The following is a 21,265-nucleotide window of genomic DNA, read 5'->3' on the forward strand; positions in this document are numbered from 1 at the left end:
TGACTCTTTTCAAAGCCAACACATCTTCCTGGGAGAGAAGAGTCAATGCCTCCACTTTAACTATGGGGCTCAGGCATCAATTAGTTGCACAAAATCTAATCTGAAGCCAGAGAACAGGATTTCCACAGAGTCCACTAATCTATTAATGAAAGCCTTGTCCTTCTGAGCTTGTATCCAGCTTGTTCCTTCTTCCTTAGGTCCCACTCCCCCACCTGCCCAAGGGGACGATATATGAACTCCAACTTGAAGCGCTGTATTTTTTGTGAAATGGCCTGCAGCAGGCCGAATGCATATCCAACGATAGCTGAGCACATTTGTCCCCACACCCTTCTTTGGACCCAACGTGGCACAAATATACATTCCCCACTAGAGACATTTTCTCAATCTGTTTGGTCTTTAGAGAAATACAACCTGGAAGTAGGCTTCCCACAGATACCTTGCAGAAGGGACCCCTTTCCTCTCACGAACAGAGAACTTTTCTAAGGCAGGAGGGGATTCATCATGGCTCACCTTTCATGACTGAATCTCCGCAAGCTTCCTTGCTGAACCCGTGGCCCACCTCTATTAATCTGCAGATCAACAAACCGAGGGCATGGCAAACCCAGAGCCCAGCTTGTCATTCACTTTTTCTGAATCCCGCTTGTGCTTTTTCTTCAATGCAGCAAAGGGTTGTGGCTTCCAGGAGACTACTTATTGAAGCAATGCTTCCACCGTCTCCATCTGGCTGGGATTGTTTTCCATAAGAGGATCTTTTGATTGGGCCCCTCTTCTTTCTTAAAGTGTCGGCCTCCCCAAGATCACCCTTGCTTTTCCCATTCAGATGGCGAGCCCCAGAGAGAATGTTTGTCAAACCTCAGTGAACAGCTGTAGCATTCAAACATGACCTCGATGGCTCAGCCTTTTGATTATTTAATCTGCTTGAAGTCCAGGGCACTGAAATAAAACTGCCTTCTTAATCCGGTGGTGGCTTCTGAATTCTGTTGACTTATTTAACCATGCTGTGTCAACCCCCGTCGGGTTGGGGGACGCTCGCCGTGGCTCCTCGATCTGGGGGTCTAGCAACAGAGCCAGCAGAGTGTGTAATATGAGGACAAATTGGCCTGCTGGAGGCTGACACGGTCTCCACAGTGCACTCATTTCGTCTTATTCAGCCAACGTCCGTAGGGATTAGCTTGTGTTGACAGGGTCTTGATGCTCTGAAATTCATAGTCATGGCTTCCTTTAGTGGACATCACAGTCTCTTCTCACTGGTGCCACAAATACTTCTCAGCTGCTCCTTTGCTTTCTCCCCCCGAACTGACCTTTCGGTTCGCCTGACTTTGGAAATACTTCTCAGTCTTTCATCATTTCCCTGATGCTGAGGTTCTGGCCCTTCCCTCATTTTTCACGTCTGAAACAATAAAGCTGCCCCATGAGCACCAGGTGTCCATGAACTGTGGCTGTTCCCTAGTTGAAGCTGCTGGGAGCTTTCCCACTGGGGACTGGAACATTCTTTGAATGTGCAAATCCCCCCGTCATTTGCTGAGGTGGGGTTTCAGTGTCTGAGGCTTCTCCTCAGCGAGGCCAAAATGCTCCCATGCCCAAGGCGACTGCAAGGAAGGTGAAAACCGTGCTTTTACTGATGTAGCATGAAGTGGCAGTGTAATAGAGCAGTTGAGTGTGGGATTTGGAATTAGATGGGTCTGGATTTGGATTCAGCTTCACCATTCACCAGCCCGATGTCTCTGGGCGAGTCAGTCTCCCTCTAGGATCCTAATAGCCTCATCTTTAACACAGGGATAGTGATATTTTTGGCTTCACAAGATTGCTCCAAGGATTCAATTAAAGCAAGCAATGCGTGTCATGGCCGTGAATGCTTTAGTAAATGTTCACGGTTACCCATGAGAATGCCTGGCAGGACCTCTATGCTGCTAGCGTCCAAAGCACAGCCTTGACTCGACAGGGAGGAGGAAGACGCTGACCAAAGACCAGGATACCTGGGCCCTCATGCCACTCTGGTGGGACCGAGGGAGGAGGACCCTTGTGAATGAAGTTGAAAAACCGGATTGTGACCATCCTTAAGAGCCTGCACTTTGGGATCCCTTGCCTCCTTTGGCCATGCCCCTTCCAGTCTCACAGAACCCAATATAACCATCCTGCCCCCTCCCTGAAAAGTCCACTTTACCCAGCTGCTACTTTTGTCCTTTTCTACAACGGTTCTTGGAACACCGGTGATACCATGGAGGAAAGTCAGGTGTAGGTAACAGAGAGCCATTTAAATCTTTTTTTTTTTTTTTTAATTTTTTTTTTTTCAACGTTTTTTTTTTTTGTTTTGTTTAATTTATTTTTGGGACAGAGAGAGACAGAGCATGAATGGGGGAGGGGCAGAGAGAGAGGGAGGCACAGAATCGGAAACAGGCTCCAGGCTCCGAGCCATCAGCCCAGAGCCTGACGCGGGGCTCGAACTCACGGACCGCGAGATCGTGACCTGGCTGAAGTAGGACGCCTAACCGACTGCGCCACCCAGGCGCCCCCATTTAAATCTTAATAAGGGCTAAATCCTTCCTTCCTCCCTCCTTCCCCTCCTTCCTATGTATCTTCAGGTGCACAGAATTTAGTAATAATCATTCCTAGATGATCTGTGACCAGCGTAGCATTCAGTCATTGATGCATCATCATATAACACACACCTATGAACCTAACTCTCACTCTAAGAACTAGAAAGTTACCAGTAATTTGCATCAACCTGTGTGTCTCTGTCTTTCCCTGGAGTCAGCAAACATTTTTGTGTAAAGGGCCAGATAGTAAACATTTTAGACATTGAGGGCCATACAGTCTCCATACAGTCTCTGTCACAACTGCTCAACCCTGATGTAGTGCAGAGCCAGCCATGGACAGTCTGTAATAAAAAAAAAAAAAAAAGATGTGCCTGTGCTCCAATAAAACTTTATTTACAAAACCAGGTGGAGCACTGGATTGGCACACAGGTCATAGTTTGCAAGCCCTGCTGGAACCCATCCCCTAGCCACTGCCATCGCTCTCCTCCACCACCAAGGTTACCCACTCAGCTGCACATACCCGCCAGCCTGTCTCCTCATCTACAAACTGAGAGGGCTGGAAAGGATGATCTTTAGGGCATTCTCATGTCTGAAACCTTGTCATTCTCATCAGAATGCTTGAGTGGACTTGAAAGAGTCTGTACTTAAAGACGTTAGGGGTCCTGGACAGACAAAGAATTTGACTGACTCTTTGGGTTACAGCAGAGCTGTTTAGCTGTGTCTTGCAGGGTCCAACTAGGGTCCCAGTCTCGTGGACTCCAGGGGCCTGGGAAAGATGAATCCACTGCCAGCACAGCTGAGCATAGGGGGCCAGGACACCTGCAGAGAAACTGGAGACAGTCCTGAAACCTGCAGGTAAAGCCAGGGTGTGTGGCTAAGCGAGGACGCATAGTTTCATGCTGCTTCTACTCTGGAGCTGGGTGACCTTGGGCAAACCACAGGTTCTCTCTGAGCCTGAGCTTCCTCATCTGTAGAAGGCAGATAGTGGCTACCTCATATGACACAAGAAGGATCGAGTGATACATGTTAAGTGCACAGCACGGGTCTGGCAGAGCAAAATGAGCAAAAGTGGCATCTCCTACTAGCCCCACAGAGTCTGGACTGGCTGCTCTCACCTAAAATGTCAATACCCTGGGAACACACAGAGAACCCACACAGCTGATGTGTTCTTAGGAGCAGAGGCTGACCACCCAAAGGGGCTCCTTGGTTCTTTTTTGCTCCTGCTGACTCTAACAGGCGGTTAAAAGATGGGCAGGGCACACTTCGAGGGGAAGCCTCTTGGACATTGAAGGACTCGGATGTGGAGTCTGATTGATTTATTCCGTCTGACCTCAGCCCAGAGAACAAAGAGAGGGAGGGTGACTGGCATGCTAATGCCTGCAGCGCCTTCTCTCCCTTGGGGAGCCAGATCTGAGAGGTGGCAAGACAACTGTGCGTGCAGAAGACTAACAGAGATGCCAGATGTCAGGTCAGGCCAGGCTGCTCTGCAGAGGGGAGGGCTCCACCAGCAGGGTTCCTGGTACCAAGACCCAGTCGAGAGCCCAGTTTCCTACGCAGGAACTTGCTTCAGACACACCCTCGGAATAATATTCTCATTACTGCTGCACTGAGATGTCAAGAATTTCTTAGCTTTATATAAATAAAAATATATAAATGTAAATATAAATTTATACATTATACATTATATATAAATTTATACATTCACATTTATATAAAGCTAAGATATACATATATTTATATGCTTAGCCCATTGTAAGTCAGAACATTTCCTAATATAGTTAGGAATTTAATGATTTAAAGACCATATGATATAAATTGGTCTTTTTAACATTTCACCTTCCTCCAAGAAAAAAACAACAACAATTATTAACATTTGGAATCAGTGATGTCTTGAAATCCAGCAAATGGGTAACAGCTCTTTCTCCCAGGTAATATACAACTATTTGTTAGAAATAAGTTAAAGCTAAATATACTCACCCAGGAGGGTATTCGTAATAAATTGTTAGGTTAAATAAAGCAATTTGAATAGGAATATACATTATGTAATGCTATTTATGTTGCAAAAAAAAAGAAAAAAAAAGTCAGAGGTGCAGAGGTGGAAAGATTAACCCTAAAGATGTGCATTGATTGTCTGAAGAAAGAATAAGTGGGGAAGGACAGACACCAAACTAATAGTATGAATTGCCCAGAAGGTGGGGATAATTAAGAGAGGAGAATTAACTTTTTCTGTTTATACCTCTGCGTATTCAACTTGCTACAACAAACACGTGTTATATCTGTGATTTTAAAAATACAAAGGAGCCCGCGTCGGGCTCTGGGCTGATGGCTCAGAGCCTGGAGCCTGTTTCTGATTCTGTGTCTCCCTCTCTCTCTGCCCCTCCCCCGTTCATGCTCTGTCTCTCTCTGTCCCAAAAATAAATAAATAAATAAATAAATAAATAAATAAATAAATAAATAAATAAATAAATAAACGTTGAAAAAAAAATAAAAATACAAAGGAGAAGAGCTGACTTTTGTTAAGCAGAAAGTACAGGGGCATCTTGTTTCCTGGAATATTTGAGATGGCTGTTCTCAGTGACCAGCTGAGTTCTGTGTGCTAGTGAGGTGTCCCTAGATCTCCCTTTGCCTCACTCCATGAGAATTAGCCCCAAAAGTGATACGTGTCTTTCTCTGCTAAGTGATTGCCACAAGTGAACAGACCTTATAACACAAGGAATATTTCTCGCAGTTTTAATGTCTGCTTTGGTAAAAGTTGTGGCAAATTACTCCCCCGTCCCCATCAGTGGGCCCCCATCCAAAGCAGGTGCTGCAGTGATCTGGCGCGGGGGAGGCCCCCGGGCCAGTGACAGCTGCTTCCCAGTATAGCTCAGAGAAAGACCTTGGCACCGTAAATTCACACAGAAATTTCATTTGGTTGTGGAAGAAATTTGGCATTTGGAAATATTTCCCTAGGGTTGTAGATGACCAAATGGCACCCATGTATAAAATTTATACAGACCTATATAAAAGACCTCAGTATTATTTCCTTCCTTCCTTGTTTCTTTCTTTTTTTTTCTTTTTCTCTTTGGTCTTATAAAACACTTAGCAAGTGAACTAGGAATATATTTTTAAACGGCTATCATACTATTTATTTAGTGCTTACAATGGGCCAGATGTTGCTGAAGATTTGCACTGATTAAATACAAATCCTTAATGTAACGTAGCACTATAATGAGTAAACTTCTAGATCTCAGTGGCTTAACACGACTCATTTATTGCTCTTATCACAGTCTAGTGCTGAGGTTACCAGGGGGCCAGGCTTTATGCAGTTATGCAGCCTCCTTCTGTCTTGGTCTTGTCACTGTGCTTTCCTTTTAGTTGTCAGTACCCTCTCCATCAGCTGGCTGACCATGGAAAAAGAAAAGAATCAGACATGGGCCCTGCCTAGAAACGGTACTTCTCACCAGGCTTGCCCTCCATTGGCCAGAATGAAATCACATGACCATATCTAACAGCAAGGGAGACTGGGAAATGTAGTCTCACTGTGTGCCTTGGAAGAAGAGGCATCCTAGAGCATTAGCAATCTCTGCCTCTACACTTTATTTGCAATATCTCACTTAAAGGTGACAACAACTCACTAGCCTGTAAGCTTAAGATGGTTTCTTTTATTTCTTCCCATAGTTTCTACAATACCATTCATTAAATATAATGAATTCATTAAATGTTGAATGTTGAAGGAACAAATGATAAAACTAGGGCACAGAAAAGTAGGGGCACCTGAGTGGCTCAGTCATTTAAGCGTCCAGCTTTGGTTCAGGTCATGATCTCATGGTTTGTGGGTTTGAACCCTACATCGGGCTCCGCACTAACATTGCAGAGCCTGCGTGGAATTCGCTCTCTCCCTCTCTCTGCCCTTCCCCGACTAGCACTTTCACTCTCTCTCAAAGTAAATAAATAAAAGAAAAAAAACAACGAAGGCTCATAAAAGTAACTTGCCCAAGGTGTCCAACATATTTATTGCAAATACGCAGACTGTGAGTGGCCGTGTTAAGTAAAATAATCAGGGAACTTACACTTTTATGTATTTAGTGCCTTGAGTTAATTTTCATACAGTCCATTTTTTCTGACAGTAAGCTACAAATTTAATTATCTGGAAGCCCTACCTAACTCAGAAAATAAGAACAAAATCAAGGCTGTTACATGGTTTCTCTAGTGTAAAGGTGGGAAGGATATGTATACCTCTTCATTCTGTCTTGCCTTTTGATAAAGTAAAAATTCCTACATAGGGCTACCTAGGGTCATTCAGCATATGTGCCTATCCATAGAGTTTAAACTCTCTTTACCTGGCCTTGACATATTTGATAAAATTGGTGGAGTAGTAGACATGAAATGTGTACCTTCAACCTCTCTAAAACTAAGGAAGACAACGGCCAAGTGTATGAGACTGCTTTCCAGTGTCCACTTGTCCACAGAACCCAGGTCTGAGCTAAGGTGCCATGGGAACTAGAAAAGACCTAGCACGTTGACCCTTGGCCTTCAAAGAACTTACCTGTTTGTGGGGTGCTATTGAGCAATCTTTATTTATTATATCAGAGTCAACGCTAATCATCTCATCACCTTGAATCTGTTACCCTTGAGAAGACTGCACATGACTTTATTGGACCCTAACACCGTCTAGGTCTCCAGGAACCACATCTCAGAAGTCCTTTGGCTAGTAGCAGAGGCAGACCTAGATGGTGTTTTGGTTTAGTTTGGTTTGGCTTGATTTGGTTTTGGCCCATCAACTCTGCATTGCCAAGGTTAGAGGAAGATCAGACTTCACATTTCAGTGTCTTGCAAACCTCAGCCTTCCAGCACTCAGTTTGCCTGCATTTGGGACGTATGCGAAGATAAAGATGCATCTGAGATAAGTATGATTAAAGGTAATTAGTGAGCTCATGCGGCTGGTGGAATAAACACAGACAGATGCTGGTTGATAGAAAGCTAACAAAGAAACAAAAAGACCAAGAAACATGGCAGCTTAGGAAGCTTGGCCAAAGCCTCGCACTGACACACTGTTTTACTTAGATCTTTTGATGGGCCGCTTTTGTCTCTGCCCCAGGAATATAAATTGGAATCAAATTTATGTTCATGTTAGATTGTTTACTCACGTTATACACATAAAATGAGTGTTCTGTGCAGTTCTTCTTGGTGAATTTATATTTGCTTTTGTACTTCTATGATAACATGATAGTCCAGGTTCTGAAATAGATGGCAATGTGTTTTCATGTTTTCAAGTTACAGTTTAGTGTGTGTACATTATGATACAATAATGAATCTGTGTTTTGCCTTTTTCTAAGATTCGCTCTATGTTAACTGTTGGATATCTGTTGCTTGGAAATGTTCTAGAAAACACAATTGTCTCAGGCAGGACTTACATCGTAACCCGCTCGTTCTAGATCTGGGACTGTTCAGAACTCCTTTTCCTTATTCCAGACTTCACCCGCCCCATTATTTCATTTTAGAACAGTGTCCCTATTAAAAGCATGGACTATGGAATGAAACCATCCAGGTTCAAAGGCTGCCTCCAACATTTACTGGCTCTGAGAACTTAAAGAAGTCATATAACCTCTCTGATCTTCAATTTCATCATCTGTACAAAGGAACCCAACTGGCAGGTTCGCAGGGAAGGTTAAATAATATTTTTATGTAAGAATGTGAGAAAAAAAAAGGCTTTGCACATAGCAATAAACATTAGCTATTATCTTCTCTATTATTCTGTCTGTATGGCATGTACCAACTAGACACTCAGGCTGCAAGCGCTTAACACTAATCTATTTGGAACAAAAATGAGGAAGTTAAGGCAAAGGAGCATTTTGTTTGTGTGACAGAGTTCACCATCTTCTTGGATTATGAAGCACGCATATGTATGTGTTATCTGACTAGAATCAGTTCAATCTAAATGAGTTTGTGCTGGACGTATCTCATTGTCCTCAATATAGCCCCACAGACAAAAGGAAGTTGGTTCTTGATGTCACGTGACCACACCTTCAGGAAGGACGTTCGTTTGCAAAATAAAGGTCCTGTGTTGACATCCGTGCAGCTTCCAACCACATTTATAATGGGCAGGGCAACTCCCCATTCTGGTGCGGGAGTGATGTTCTTCTCCTTTCACTTCATCCAAGAAGCCCACTTGGGCCACCTGCTATATGCTTGTGCTGTTGCTTTTTCAGGGGTTTGTCCACTGATCTTTCCTCTAGCCAGCGCCCCTCCACCCCGCCCTGTAGGAGGCCCCTTACCCCATCCCTGCATAATTAGAGAAAGCATGCAGTCAGCTCCCCAGAGCCGCTTAGCTTTCATCAGGAAGCAGGACTATCGGAGTTTCGAGGTTGATAGGAGTGGAAACATTTGTGTTCAACAAGCAGTCTCCTTCGTGTGTTGTCAACATTTCATTTGTGATTCTAATGAGGGCGGAGGAGAAAATAAACTCCGCATACCGCTCTCCACTGCTACAGCTGATGTTTGTAAGTTTCTAGCCATGGCCTTGAGTTGCGTCTATCAGGAAGGCATTTGGAAAAGCAGCTGCGTGCCACTGCTGAGTGTGAGCGAGAGCTAAGATGGTTAAATCGACTGAGGCAGTCCTGAGAATGGGAAGTGTACACATTTACTTCTCAGAGACTGGAATTTCTATTCCTATTGGTGCTTTAAATGTCTCCAAAAGGTGAAAGCACTCTTGCGTTAAAAGCAGGGTGTATTAGAGGTACTCTCATTCTTGACCCCTGGCTCGTCTCATCTCTGAAAGTCTGCCACCGATTCCGTGTCCAGTGTATCTGCTGAGTGCTCCTTACCTATTAAGTTTCACATTGAGGGATTTTCTAGGCCTGAAAATAACACAAGAAAATAAGTGGACCTGCAACCCAATGCCCCTCTGGTCCAGCGAGGAGACAGACATCCGTGACACAGCCACACAAATATCCGAGAAACCACAGCCCTGCAAAGGGCCGGGAAGAGGAGATACATGGTGCTGTCATAGAACAGAGTCCGGGGATCTGCTTGGGGATCGGGGGGCACCACCCTTTGTATGTTAAAACCCGGCTGCAATCTGAAGGGTGGAGAAGGGAAGGGACCAGGGCCGTTCCGGGTAAAGACACGGCCTTAGGCCGACAGACCAGAGAGAAGGCCCAGAGCCTGAGGAGATCCTGGAAGCCAGTGTGGCCACAGCAGAGAGGGGGAGGGGAGGGCCTCCGGCGAACAAACGCTGGAGGAGGGGTGAAGAGCTGGTGTTGAGCTCCTCGCCTCACCTTCCACCGGGTTTTTAATAAGACTGAAAAGCTGTGCCTCAGACACACGTGCCTCTGTGGGAACGCTGCTGCCCGGGGTCGGGGGCGAGATTAGGGCCCTGCACTACACACTGTGATGACTTGGGGAGGCGCTGTCCCCTCCCACTCAGGGGTCCTTTGACAGCTGTACCAGTTTACTGAAACTCGAAACTCGACAGACGCATCCCGCTGTCCTCAGAATGCTTCTTGGAGGAGTCTGAGAGGGCCTGTGTTTTGTAAGCATTACGAAATCTCAGTACAAGTTCATCAAATCCTGAGCCGTTACTTACAGTTTGGGATCGTGGCAAGTCTGTTCCACATGTGCCAGAGAGGTGGCAGAATGGAACTGCCATCTCCCACCCAGGTGACTGAGCCCAGGGTGATCGATGACGAGCCAGCCCTGCTGACACTCACAGGCTACATTTGGTGCAACAGAACTTTCTCTCCTGAGCTTCGTGTGTATGTCACTGTGGATGTAATACCCAACAGACCAGGGGTGGCAAATAAGTGCCACAGTTACCTGCTTTGTAGGCCCCAATGGCCCCACCAGCAGCCCCATGGGGCCCAGCATCGCCTCAGAATCCTTTTCAGCCCAGGGTCAAAGGCGGACAGCAGCAGGCAGTGGGTGGCATCATGCTAACATAATCCTAGCTGCCATTCCTGAAGTAGAGCCTTGCCCTCTGCAAACTTGGCTGATAAGTCTGGCACACAATGCCAAGGGCCACTTTGCTGAGGAGAACACTTAAAGCGTGTCCTAGGAAGCTACGGACCCAGCCCACTACCCCCAGACTTCTACGTCCTGTGTAAACTTGCTGCTTTCTCCGTGTCCTTGTGAACATGGTAATTTTTCTACAGTGATAAAAATAAGTGATTTTATTATTTTTTTAATAGCCTTGCAAAAACAGAAACAGAATTTTAGGAAGTATCGGGAAGAAGTTAAGTTGTGGCCTGTGCATTTGCCCAGGAAAACGATGGTGTGCACTAGAAATGGGATTTCAGAAAAGTTGGGGGCCAGGGTGGCGGGGTGGCACAGGCCTTTTGTGCTCCTGCATTTGGACACGAGTAACCCCCGGGTAAAGCTCCCTGTGACTGCAGGGCGGGGGGGGGGGGGGGGGTTGTGGGAGCGGCAGGCCAGCAGTGGCCTCATACAGGGTGTCTCATGAAACGCTCTAGCAGAGCATGCCCACAGGCTCAAGAAGACGATACCTGGTCCAGAGGAAGTCCATCAGAAAGAGTAACAAATGTGGACGGCAGTCTGGGATTAGCAGGAAGCTGATTCTGCCTCCCCATTTTGTCCTTCCGCTTCTGTCACATGGGCGGTGACGGGCGCTGTTACTTAGCAGCTTATTCTTTGTTTAGTTCTTTCTCTGTCTAGAAGTTGCTTGCTCTGACAGACATAGAAAGTCCCTAAAAAGGAAGAGTCTCCAACTCAGGGTGCTTACCTGGAGACGATCATGAGTTCCTCCACCAATCCAGGAGTGGAACTGTGATCTTCTACATCTGACTGTGGAAAAAGTCGAGTCTTAGGAGGGGTGAGTCACTTGCCAGAGATGAGTTTATGTGTTGTAGAGCTGGGACTTGAACCCCCAACATGCCCACTTTCAAAGCCTTTCAACTCCTGTGCCCTTTGCTCTGGACTTATTTTTCCCAGACCCCTCCCTTCACCAGGGGACAAGCCAAGGAAAAGCCCTAAAAGAGACAGCCCATGCAAAACAGACTGGGTAGAAAGAATGCATCCACCCCGCCAGGGAAGATGGCCTCCCTTGAAGTTCCCCACTGCCCCATGCTTCTCCAGGCCACTGAAAGAAAGGGCGAGCCTGCCGCCTCTCTGCTGTGACCATGGGTTGGGGAAAGCATTCTGGGGCAGAGGTGAGGAAAGCAGGCTACTTTGTGCGTGGAGTTAGCACTAATCTGGTCCATCCCCAGAACACTGCTATCAGTCAGATCTCGGGCATATTCGTCATGGCTGCTCCCCTGTTCAGAAGCCGCCCCCAGAGGCCCACCCTCTGTTCATCCTGGGCAGGAAGGGGAGAGTTTCCTTTGATCTGTAGACCGGTAGCAGGAGAAGCATGGCAGTTCATGGACACCCCCTTGCCCCTCCACCCAGGCGAGTGTTTGGACAGCCATGCAAACAAAGCCCCTTGGCCATGCTTGCTTTAGAACAGCTAGACTGAAGACAGAGCATGGAACAAAGTGGAAGGTGGAATAGCAGCCCCCTTCATACTGAGGACTTGTAGGTCACAGTGCAGAGGAGAGGATGCTGGGACTCAGATAAACAGCTCAGAAAGAGGGCAGAAGACAGATGGGAGGGACCCAACCCACTGGGTGGCTGGACCCCTGTGATCGGGAAGGAAACACACACTCACCATGCTGGTTTCTGGTCTGTCTGAAACCGCATGCCCTGAATAAAAGGCATCAGCCTGGAAACAGATCAGCTAGCTTTGGAGATATATCCATAGTTTAAAAAGTAAGACAGGTAGCTCTTGGGAGACCGTAACTGTTTTCTGCTTATCCTCCTTTAGAAAGCAAAGTTTTTGAGTCAAGTAATTCTGAGTAGGGAATGTATGTCTTTTAAAAATATATTCAGCTTCCCTATAGTATAGTATACTTCGATGTATTGAAATAGAGCTTGCCCCACTCAAATTACTGCCTCGGTGCCTAATGCTGTAAAATTAAGCTATTCCTTGCTGATATTTTATTAAGCTTCACCAGCATTTCAGACTCAGACATCTCATGGAGCTTCGGGCCATATGTTTTATATGCTGTCAGGGTGAACTCTGACTTCGGTCCACAAAGCTCCCTTCCCCCATGTCTTTATATAGTACAGGATTTCCACAAACTTTCATACAGGCCATTTCCAAATTGTGGACTGTTGGAAGTAAATGTCTCTGGTCATATGGGTGTCAATGTCTAAAAAGACAAGAAAAAAAGAAAGAAGGAAAGGAAAATAAGTTGTATTATGAAAAGTTCTTGCTTCCTGGACATTATTTTTGCATTTCTTCTGTGCGTGATACTCTTATTTTTCTCACCATTGTGGGTGTGGGGGGCGGGGTGGGGGAGGATTCGGGGAGTGTAGAATGTTTCTGAAATCCATATGCAGAAAAGGGTATGCGTTCATACACAATGAGTTCACCTCTCTAGCAGGGAGCCAAAGGTACCTGTATGTTTGCATTTGGGGAAATAAATGGATATCGCCATAAATGGCGATCCTCTTAACAAGACTAACTTTGTCACTTAATAAGGGAGATTATTTCATAGATTTAAAACCAGTTAACACATTTAAAACTTGATAAGACAAGGCAATCCTGGTATGTTTCCTGTTCTCCAGTGATTAAAGCAAATCGAACGCTGGACCAGAAGAGGTTTTCCATGGTACAAGTAATGCTGTGAATGTTTCTCCTGGTAATGCAATTAGGAAATATTGGCCCCAGTTAATGAAACTTAAACAAAACATGTTGCCCTCGTCAAACTTGTTCAAGTTGTTAAACAGGCAAAGCCTTGTCCAAAAAGTTAAAAAACAGGGGCATATAGTGTTTCCATGGAAACTCTGTTAAAATACTGATTTGTGGATATGATCATAATCAGCCCCATAATCTAATATGACTGAATTAAATGAAAAAGAATCTCAGTTATGAAGTAAGCCCCCTGTGTAAGAGTATTCTTACACATGCAGAAAACATATGGATCCTGACGGACACTATTTTCAAACTACTTATTGGCACAGAGATGGAGCTTTAAGACTTGGGTTCTGTCTGTCTGTTTTTTTCCCCCCTCCATTCATTGTTCATCGGTTTTATAATGCTGGGATTATGTGGGTGAGCAGTAAATAAAGTCTCGATGACATTTGGATTTTTCAATATGTATCATTGCTCCCCACACAACACCCCGTATTGTTCTCGTTGTCTTTTGTGACAAGAGAAGGTAACCCATAATATTTAACGGTTTGTGGGACGTTACAAGATTAAGTTTTATTAAGGTCATAATTTCTTCCTGCTAATGGGATCTTGGTAGAATTCTAACTATGAGGTTTCCCATGGATGCCTTTGACCTCTTGAGGGAAGGGCACAAAGGCGAGGCTGGGTCGAGCGTTCCTGGGACCCTGGGCAGGAGCTTCAGGGCCAAGCCCCAGTCTCCCCACCCCACAGTTCCACAGCTCAGCTTGCACCTGCCTGGGCGGTGGTAAAAATGGAAACTGCTCACCATGGTATACACTTCAGCCTGGTGGGACAGCAAGAACAGCTGTCTGTCAGCAAACTTCTTGATTCATTTGGAAACCATTCCACCCAAAAAAGAGCAGAGGTGCTCTTCATGGGCTCAGTTTCCTTCTCGCAAGAATATGTCGTCAGTCGTGTACGAACATCAGATGGGGGTTACCGCATAGTTCTTAGCAAGAGTCTGGCAATTACTCACACCTTAGTCATGGCATCCCAGAGCATCTGTAGAAAGACTTGTGTGACGGGACAATGATAGGCGAACGTGCCCCTGCCCAGGTGCATCTACACATCTCCTGCCAGCATGGTCCCTGGATATGTGGTCCGTGGGTCCTAAGGTCACAGAGTGTCTGTGACTCACTTTCCAGAGATATGCTACGTGGGGTCAGGCAAAGCTCAGAGATTGGACCCTGGCCCAAAGAGGGAGCAGGACTTGACTTCTCCCTGTGTTCTTCCATCCAGCTCCCAGAGCGGCTATGCCTTCCGGCTACACACGCCTTATTTGGGCACAGAGAGGAATACACTCAAGAGACAGAGGTTCAGGCCTCAGTCTGGCGCCAGGAGCTTAAATCTGCTGGATTATTTACTCCCCTTAACACTTCACTTTCTAATCAACTTGGTTTTATATCCAAGTAATCTATGAACACAAATTTTAAAAATTAAATAGTATTATAAAAGTTTGCAAAGAATAAAAAGAGGCCCCGACCCTCCACCACCCCCTACTCCCAGCCCCTAGTCCCGCTACCTAGAAGCAAAAGCTTCTGCCTCTCTTAGCATCTCTATTTCTCATTAGCAAGTTGAGATTGCTGGGTTTTATTGAATTTCAGACATTACTTATTTACTTCCTTTCATACGTGGTACTTTGGACTTTTTACATCATCTCCTCTTGCCTTGTCCATAGTCCACAGCTGCATACCTATCTCATAGCTTTTTATCAATTAGATAGTGATTATATCATAAGGACTACCTGTGTGTATCCCCTACTGTGATAAATAGTGTGCTACTGTGTGTTTCCTTTTTTACAGTATTTTTTCCCTGGATCGAAAAATCCCCATGTCCTTTTGTTTGCTTTGTTTTCCTTTTACCCATGTATTTTTTTTTTCCTCTTTGTATTTCATCAACCATCTTAGGTGCCTGTTACTACTATTTGCTAACTATCCACCAGTATTTGGGGAGAATTTGCTCCTGGCACCCTCCACCATCCTGTTCCAATCCGGAGGGTCCTGTTCCAATCCGGCTGCTGGGCTCCTGTGATTTCTCCTCTCCACGTTCCTCTATTGTAGTCCTCTTTCTTTCTCCTAGACCCATGCCTTCCTTTCCCTTGACTGAACGCCTCCTTTTGCTCACAAACATTCTCAGCTCATTTTCTAAGAAAGGGAGGTAAAATGTTTTCAGTCCTCGTAGCTCTGAAAATGCCTTAATTCTGCTCCTACACGTAACAATCGTCTGGCTGGATATAGAATTCCAGGGTGGGATCGTTTTCCCTCAGAATGGCCAAGGCATTGCTGTCTTTTCTTCTGCCTTCCAGTGTTAACCTGTTAAAAACTCCGATGCCATTCTAATTCCAGACCTTTTGCTATGATCAGGCTTGCCCAGCCTTCATCCCAGAAGCTTTTAGAACGTACGTTTTGTCTCTAGTGTCCTGAGACTCCTTGATTCAGTTTCTCCTCCTCCTCATTTATTGTGCAGGACATTTTACAAGTGCTTTTGTATTAGAAATGCATACCCTTCAGTTCTAGGAAATCTTCCCATGTTATTTTTCCAAGTCTTTTTGTTTTATTTCCTGAGAGATTTTCTCCTTCTAACTTGTTTCTACTCTTAAATTTATGTGTTTATTTTGATGCTTTTTTTTTTTTCAAATTTCCAACAGTTCTTTTTTAGAGCAGCATGGTCTTTTTCCAAGGATACACTGTGGTCTTTGGTCTTTGATCTCTCTGAATATATTGGTTGTAGTTAAAGTTATTGTTTTTTTCTTGCTATCTGTGCTGCTAACTCTAAGTCATTTAATTTTTCTGACGGCTTTTTGTCTTTCTTTTTCATGGCGAAGGCCCTTCACACATAGGTGTGCCTTAGTTCTTATTTAAAAGTGAGGCTCTTAATATCTAAAGCTAAAATCCTATTGGAAAATTTCCCCACAAATGGGTTTTACTGTTGGGTGAATCAGTGGGATTCAGTGCAGGTTTTCATTTTTCCAGTTCAGCTCCTCACCCCTACGTCATCTGGACACTAGCAGTTTTCAGGACCATATAAGACCATACTAGTGACGTGTGAAATAGAATATGTATGTTGGTAACTACTAGCATTGTGCCCTCCAGCCTGTCCATGGCAGTGCATGGATTAAAACTGCTAGTGCATCTGGCTCTCTAGGTGTTACTCCACAGTCTTGGCCTTGAAAGTGACCAAGTGGGGCCCCTTACCCATGCTCAGATGCCATCCTTTCTCTGGGCCCCTCTCTTCTGCACCCAGTTCAGGAGTATACGTCTCTTTCTCCCAGGAGCCTGTGAACATCTACAGAACATGGACAATGACATGGGTATATAGTGATAGAGAACAGAGGCCACTCCGTGCTCTTCCATTTATTAGCACCGTGACCTGGGGCAATTTATCTATCATTTCCAAACTTTGGTGCCATTAACTTGTAGCCCAGTCCAGTGGATCTCAAGCATGTCCAGCTTAGCCACTCCCTCCTCCTCAAGTATAGTTGTGAAAAGCTTCCTTGTCACTTCTCCATCAGACATCTGTCTAGAGCCTCTCTTCCCTTTTCTCAAGATTTCAGGTGCCCTAGTGTATTGTGAGGATGTGAGGAAGCAGATGAGGACCAGGGGAGGTTTGCAGCATGGAGAGAAGTTGCCCCTTAGCAGTCAGTGGGCAGTGCAGCAAGCTGGGGTGTCCTTGGGAGGTGGTCCTCCTTATTGGAATGAAGGAGTGGCCAGACCCCATGTTCCAGCTCTTCCTCTTCCCAGAGGTCCCGCCCCACTCCCTTTCATCGGCTCTTTCCAAATAACAGGAGAATTTGTAACCTGCCTCATTATCACATTCCCTTGATTCTAATTTGCCATGAATAGAAGTGGGAGCCTCTACACGAGTAAAAAGCAATACACATTGATGAGCGTGTACTGAGAGTCTCTCACTTCTTCAGGCTTCCACCTCGGGATCTCAGCCTCAAATGTTCCTCCCTTTCACTTCCCTTTGCCTGTTATTGCCTACCGCCCACCCACTCCAGGCTGCAGACTGAAAGTCCTCTCTCCCATGACCCCCAGGACTTGGTGGGGCACCCCCTTTTATCCTCCTGTATCATTCCACACGTGTCTTTCAAACCACCCACGATGGTCACTGGTTGTGTGATAATCGTATAGCTTTGGAAGTTACTGTAAACCCTGAGAACACAAGGGCTGAACAAGTCATACCCTTCACTCTATTCCCCCAGCACAAGGGATGCTCAGTTAGTATTTATTGAAGGAAAAGAGGTACAGAAGGGGGAGAAGGTGTAAGGTAGAGGCGATGTGAGCTACCATTAACAGCGGGAAAGATGAAGCCTTTTACAAATAAGCTTTCCAGTGCATATGAAAAATTTAAAGTCTGATCTAACAAAGGGGCAAAGCAGGTTCACCTGCCCCGAAGCCTTTTCCAGAACACCAAGGACAGGGGCCACAAACTTTCATGGGAACCCGCTCCAAACCTAGGGGGAGTAAGGGTTCTTCCCAATACTGGAAAAGCATGTTACTTTTTGACTCTGCTCCACCGAATGAAAAAGGTCCAATTCTTTCCTAAATGTGAAACAAAGAGATAAAAGGTAAGAAATGCAACTTTGGAAGCAGGCGCAGTTTATAAAAAAAAAAGAAAAAAAAAGTCCCTGGGACCAGTTAGTCCCCAGTTGAGATTACTGTTAAGGCACGGAGCTCTGGTGTGAGTGATCTTTAGCTGTAATTGTAATACTCTGTTGATAAAAATAGCCAAGCGTTGTGAGAAATCCATCTGCCTGTGACCATGGGGCATTTAACATTACCTGGAGAGCCTTAGGCAGAGAATCGGCGGCTCTCTGCTGCTACTGGCTCTAAGCGGCATCAGTTCGAGGAGGATTTCACTGTTTTGTTCTGGAAGCAGTTGGTGAAAGAGAAGTGAGGTAGTGAGACGGTTCCGAGGGGGACTTTGTGGGTTTGATAGCCTGTTGCTCGGGAGAGGACAGTAAATTGCCAACTCTGGCTGGGAGAAGGGTCATGATTAACCCTTTCTGGATCCCCATAAGGAAAATGGTCTTCTTTTTAGGGAAATAGTATAAGCTAGCAATTACTGAGCTCTCACTGTGTGCCGGATGCCATGCTAGATCGAACTTTACATCACAGCTTTTATGACTGAGCCGAGAGAAGTTAGGTGCCGGATTCTAATCCTGAGCCCACCATTACTCTGTGTTGCCTCTCAACTTTTCCACTGGACTAAGGAACAGAAAATGGGTGGAGTAATCTTCCAAGCAGTGCTAAGCAACAGAAAAACAATGGACACCAGAGACTCTAGCTAGGACTGGCTGGACAGGGAGGAAGGAAGGAGTCCCAGAGTCAGGCTGGGGATACCAGTGCAGGATAGAGCTTTGCAGGAGTCGATGGGGCATTTCCTCAAAGACCTGCAGGATGCCGTTGTGTCTGTGGGAGAGCAGCATGGATCCAAGGCATCCTGAGTGCCGGCTGGCCCCCCAGGGCACCTGGAGCCTGCTGACAACGTAGAGGTGGCAGACATTTAGCAGTGTGCACAAGGAGTCTCTCTGCTGGCTATCCCCCTGAAAATAGGACGTCTGACTCTATCAGCCAGGACGTGGTCCTGCGAACAAACACAAGCTAGTCGAGGTTTTGCAAGTATTAAGGGCTTGAATACAGGGAACCAGAAGCTTTCACAGTCACTGAAGGGTGAGGAGATGCGGGTCACGAAGCACTGATGCGGATGTTTCCCAAGAGCTCATGTTGTGAGCTGCCCACTGCACATCTTGTCTGTGGCTGCCTCCAGGTCATCGTGGCCTCCGTCTCGTTGCTGCCTCCCGCATCTAGCTGTGGCCCTCTCTTGGCAAACTCTCACCTGGAACCGAGCGTGGGGGACGTCCTGGGAAATGCAGTTCTAGCGTCTCTTCCTGGATGCAGGACAGGCCTCCTAAGGAGGAAGTGGTGATGTCCGGTTGAGGATCACCCATCAGCGCCCTGGAACTTCCTGTGACATTGGTACACGGTCATCCAGTCTGCTGTCCCCGCTCCCACTTTTCCCTTGTCGTTTGGATGAGGGGGTGAGACAGGGAAACTTTTTACCTGGTAAAGTTTCAGAACGGTGTGAGGTGAAGGGCCATTTCAGGCGACTCAGTGTCTCATTGTCCCACCCTGCCTCAGGAAAAACTGCAAGATTCTTGATAAATTGTCAATGGGAAGAAATGAAAATACTCCCCCCAAATTGGCAATGAGGCCCTTCACGGAGACACATGTGTTCGCCTTCTTCATCGCCCACAGTGTGGTTACTAAGAGCCGTTAAAGGGCCCACGTGTGTCCACCCGGTCTGGGAAAAGGTACCACGTCTCCCGCAAGGAATCTGTCATGAGCACCATTGTGGTCATGCCGACCTGGCTGCGCTGAATGGTGGCCATGGTTGCCCGGGGAGCTGCGTGGGGTGTATTGTGAGCATCCTTAGGAAGGAGTTAGCAGGATTCATTAGTGATGCCTGACATGAAATCAGGAAGGACAACAGGATGATACAGGTTTGCTCTCCACACCAGTGCTGCTGTCAGCTGTGGTAGTTGACAGTCTGTGTGGAAGTGCTCATGGGATAGATCTCTGTACCTAAAGATTGGTTGCCCACCTCCTATCAGAAGGAGCCACCAACCTGGAGTACAGCTGCATTCGTCAGGATGCCATCCATGGCAAGCAAAACAAGAAACAAAACTCAAGGCGGCTTAAGCAAAATCAGTTAGTTAAAGGAAGTTAATTATTTGGTTGGTTGGGATAGGTGGAAATTCATGGGCTCGTAACTAAAATGTCTAGAGCTATATCTGGCTTCAGGTGCAGTTGGATCTAGGGCTCAGTTGAACTCACCAGTGTTCTCAGTCTCTCGTTTCCCTTGTCTTTGTGTCAGCCCTGTTCTCAAGCAGACCCTCCTCACATGGTGCCCCTAACACTCTCATTTGCCCCGCTTGGCAAACTCAATGGAAAGAAGCCTTCTTTTTCTGAAAGTGTCCTTTCAAAGTCCTGGGGAGCTGGCTGTCATTGGCAAAGCTTGGATCGGGGCCCACCTGACTATGGAAGAGGAGGGGAGGATGCGTTCCTGTGCTCGTGCACTAGGGGGCAAACCCTACACAAATCCCATGGACTGACACTGGAGGCAGGACAGCTCCCTAAAGAAGCTGGTGTGGGTGTGGGGGGAGGGGAGGGTTCTGCCAGCCATCAGAGGGGACGTGGATGCTCAGCTGACAAAAGCAACAGCTGTTATTCCAGCCCAGCTGGAGTCGGGATCAGTCTGGGCCATCTCTGAATCATCTCAGGCAAGTTGCTAACTTCTTTGGACCTCTAGTTACTCATTTGTGTAATGAGTAGGTTTGGTTCAATGGTTCACTCTGCCATTCCAGCTCTAAACTTGTACAAATCTACCCATAATCCACAACCAGATGGACCACACTGGGAGCAGGGTCCATTAGCAACAGTCCCAACAAGTGGATCAGTTACTTATTTCAGGCCTAATTGTGCTGTAAAGCACCGACAGGCAGCCTGAGAAATCTCCCAGCACTGTTAGGGTCTCAGTCAGAAAAAGGCAGAACTGGTTTTGAAGGGACGTACTCCACAGAAGTGACTGTGGTCTGTGCCCCAGACAAAGACACCCTGTTGGATCCTCAATGGAAGATCCCTTCTGCCTGCAATTCTCTTGGAAACGGGGCCTCCGCCAAGCTCATCTGGTGCACTCTGCTCTGGGTAGAGGTAATTATTTTTACGAGGCATTATTCACGTCTAGTCTACCTGAGGGCCACCCCAAATAATGCTTCTCTAGCTATTAAAGGCTTTATCAGGCATGCAGAGTCTCTGGTAGTTTCCTTCAGGGGAAAAGAGAAAGATTCCTCTTGAAGTTTACCACCTCCCGCAGCAATTTGCTGCCCATTTCAGGGCCACGTGAAGTGGTTGGCACCTGAAAAAAGCACAGTCTTTCTCTTTTAAGTGCAGCCGGAAAATGGGAGTCATAAGTGAAAGTAGGGAACCGGGAGAAGCATTTCCATGCAGCCAAG

At 46.2% G+C, this 21,265-nt stretch overlaps 2 protein-coding genes across 2 annotated transcripts in view; one reads left to right on the forward strand and one right to left on the reverse strand.

Moving 5' to 3' along the window:
• The window catches only part of LRTM1 (leucine rich repeats and transmembrane domains 1), a 28,123-nt gene extending 8,922 nt beyond the window's left edge, over positions 1-19,201 (reverse strand). Inside the window, exons 1-4 of the mRNA XM_030334725.1 lie at positions 19,090-19,201; positions 15,181-15,392; positions 11,257-11,318; positions 9,465-9,597 (exon numbers count right to left, since the gene is read on the reverse strand). Coding sequence (XP_030190585.1) covers positions 9,465-9,597; positions 11,257-11,318; positions 15,181-15,392; positions 19,090-19,201 — 519 coding nt within the window. The remainder of the gene's footprint in view (positions 1-9,464; positions 9,598-11,256; positions 11,319-15,180; positions 15,393-19,089) is intronic.
• CACNA2D3 (calcium voltage-gated channel auxiliary subunit alpha2delta 3) overlaps positions 1-21,265 on the forward strand; it is an 863,383-nt gene that overhangs the window by 734,426 nt on the left and 107,692 nt on the right. The gene's annotated exons all lie outside the window — the stretch shown is intronic.

The sequence above is a fragment of the Lynx canadensis genome, chromosome A2 (assembly GCF_007474595.2).
Source record: "Lynx canadensis isolate LIC74 chromosome A2, mLynCan4.pri.v2, whole genome shotgun sequence".
NCBI classification, from domain to species: domain Eukaryota; kingdom Metazoa; phylum Chordata; class Mammalia; order Carnivora; family Felidae; genus Lynx; species Lynx canadensis.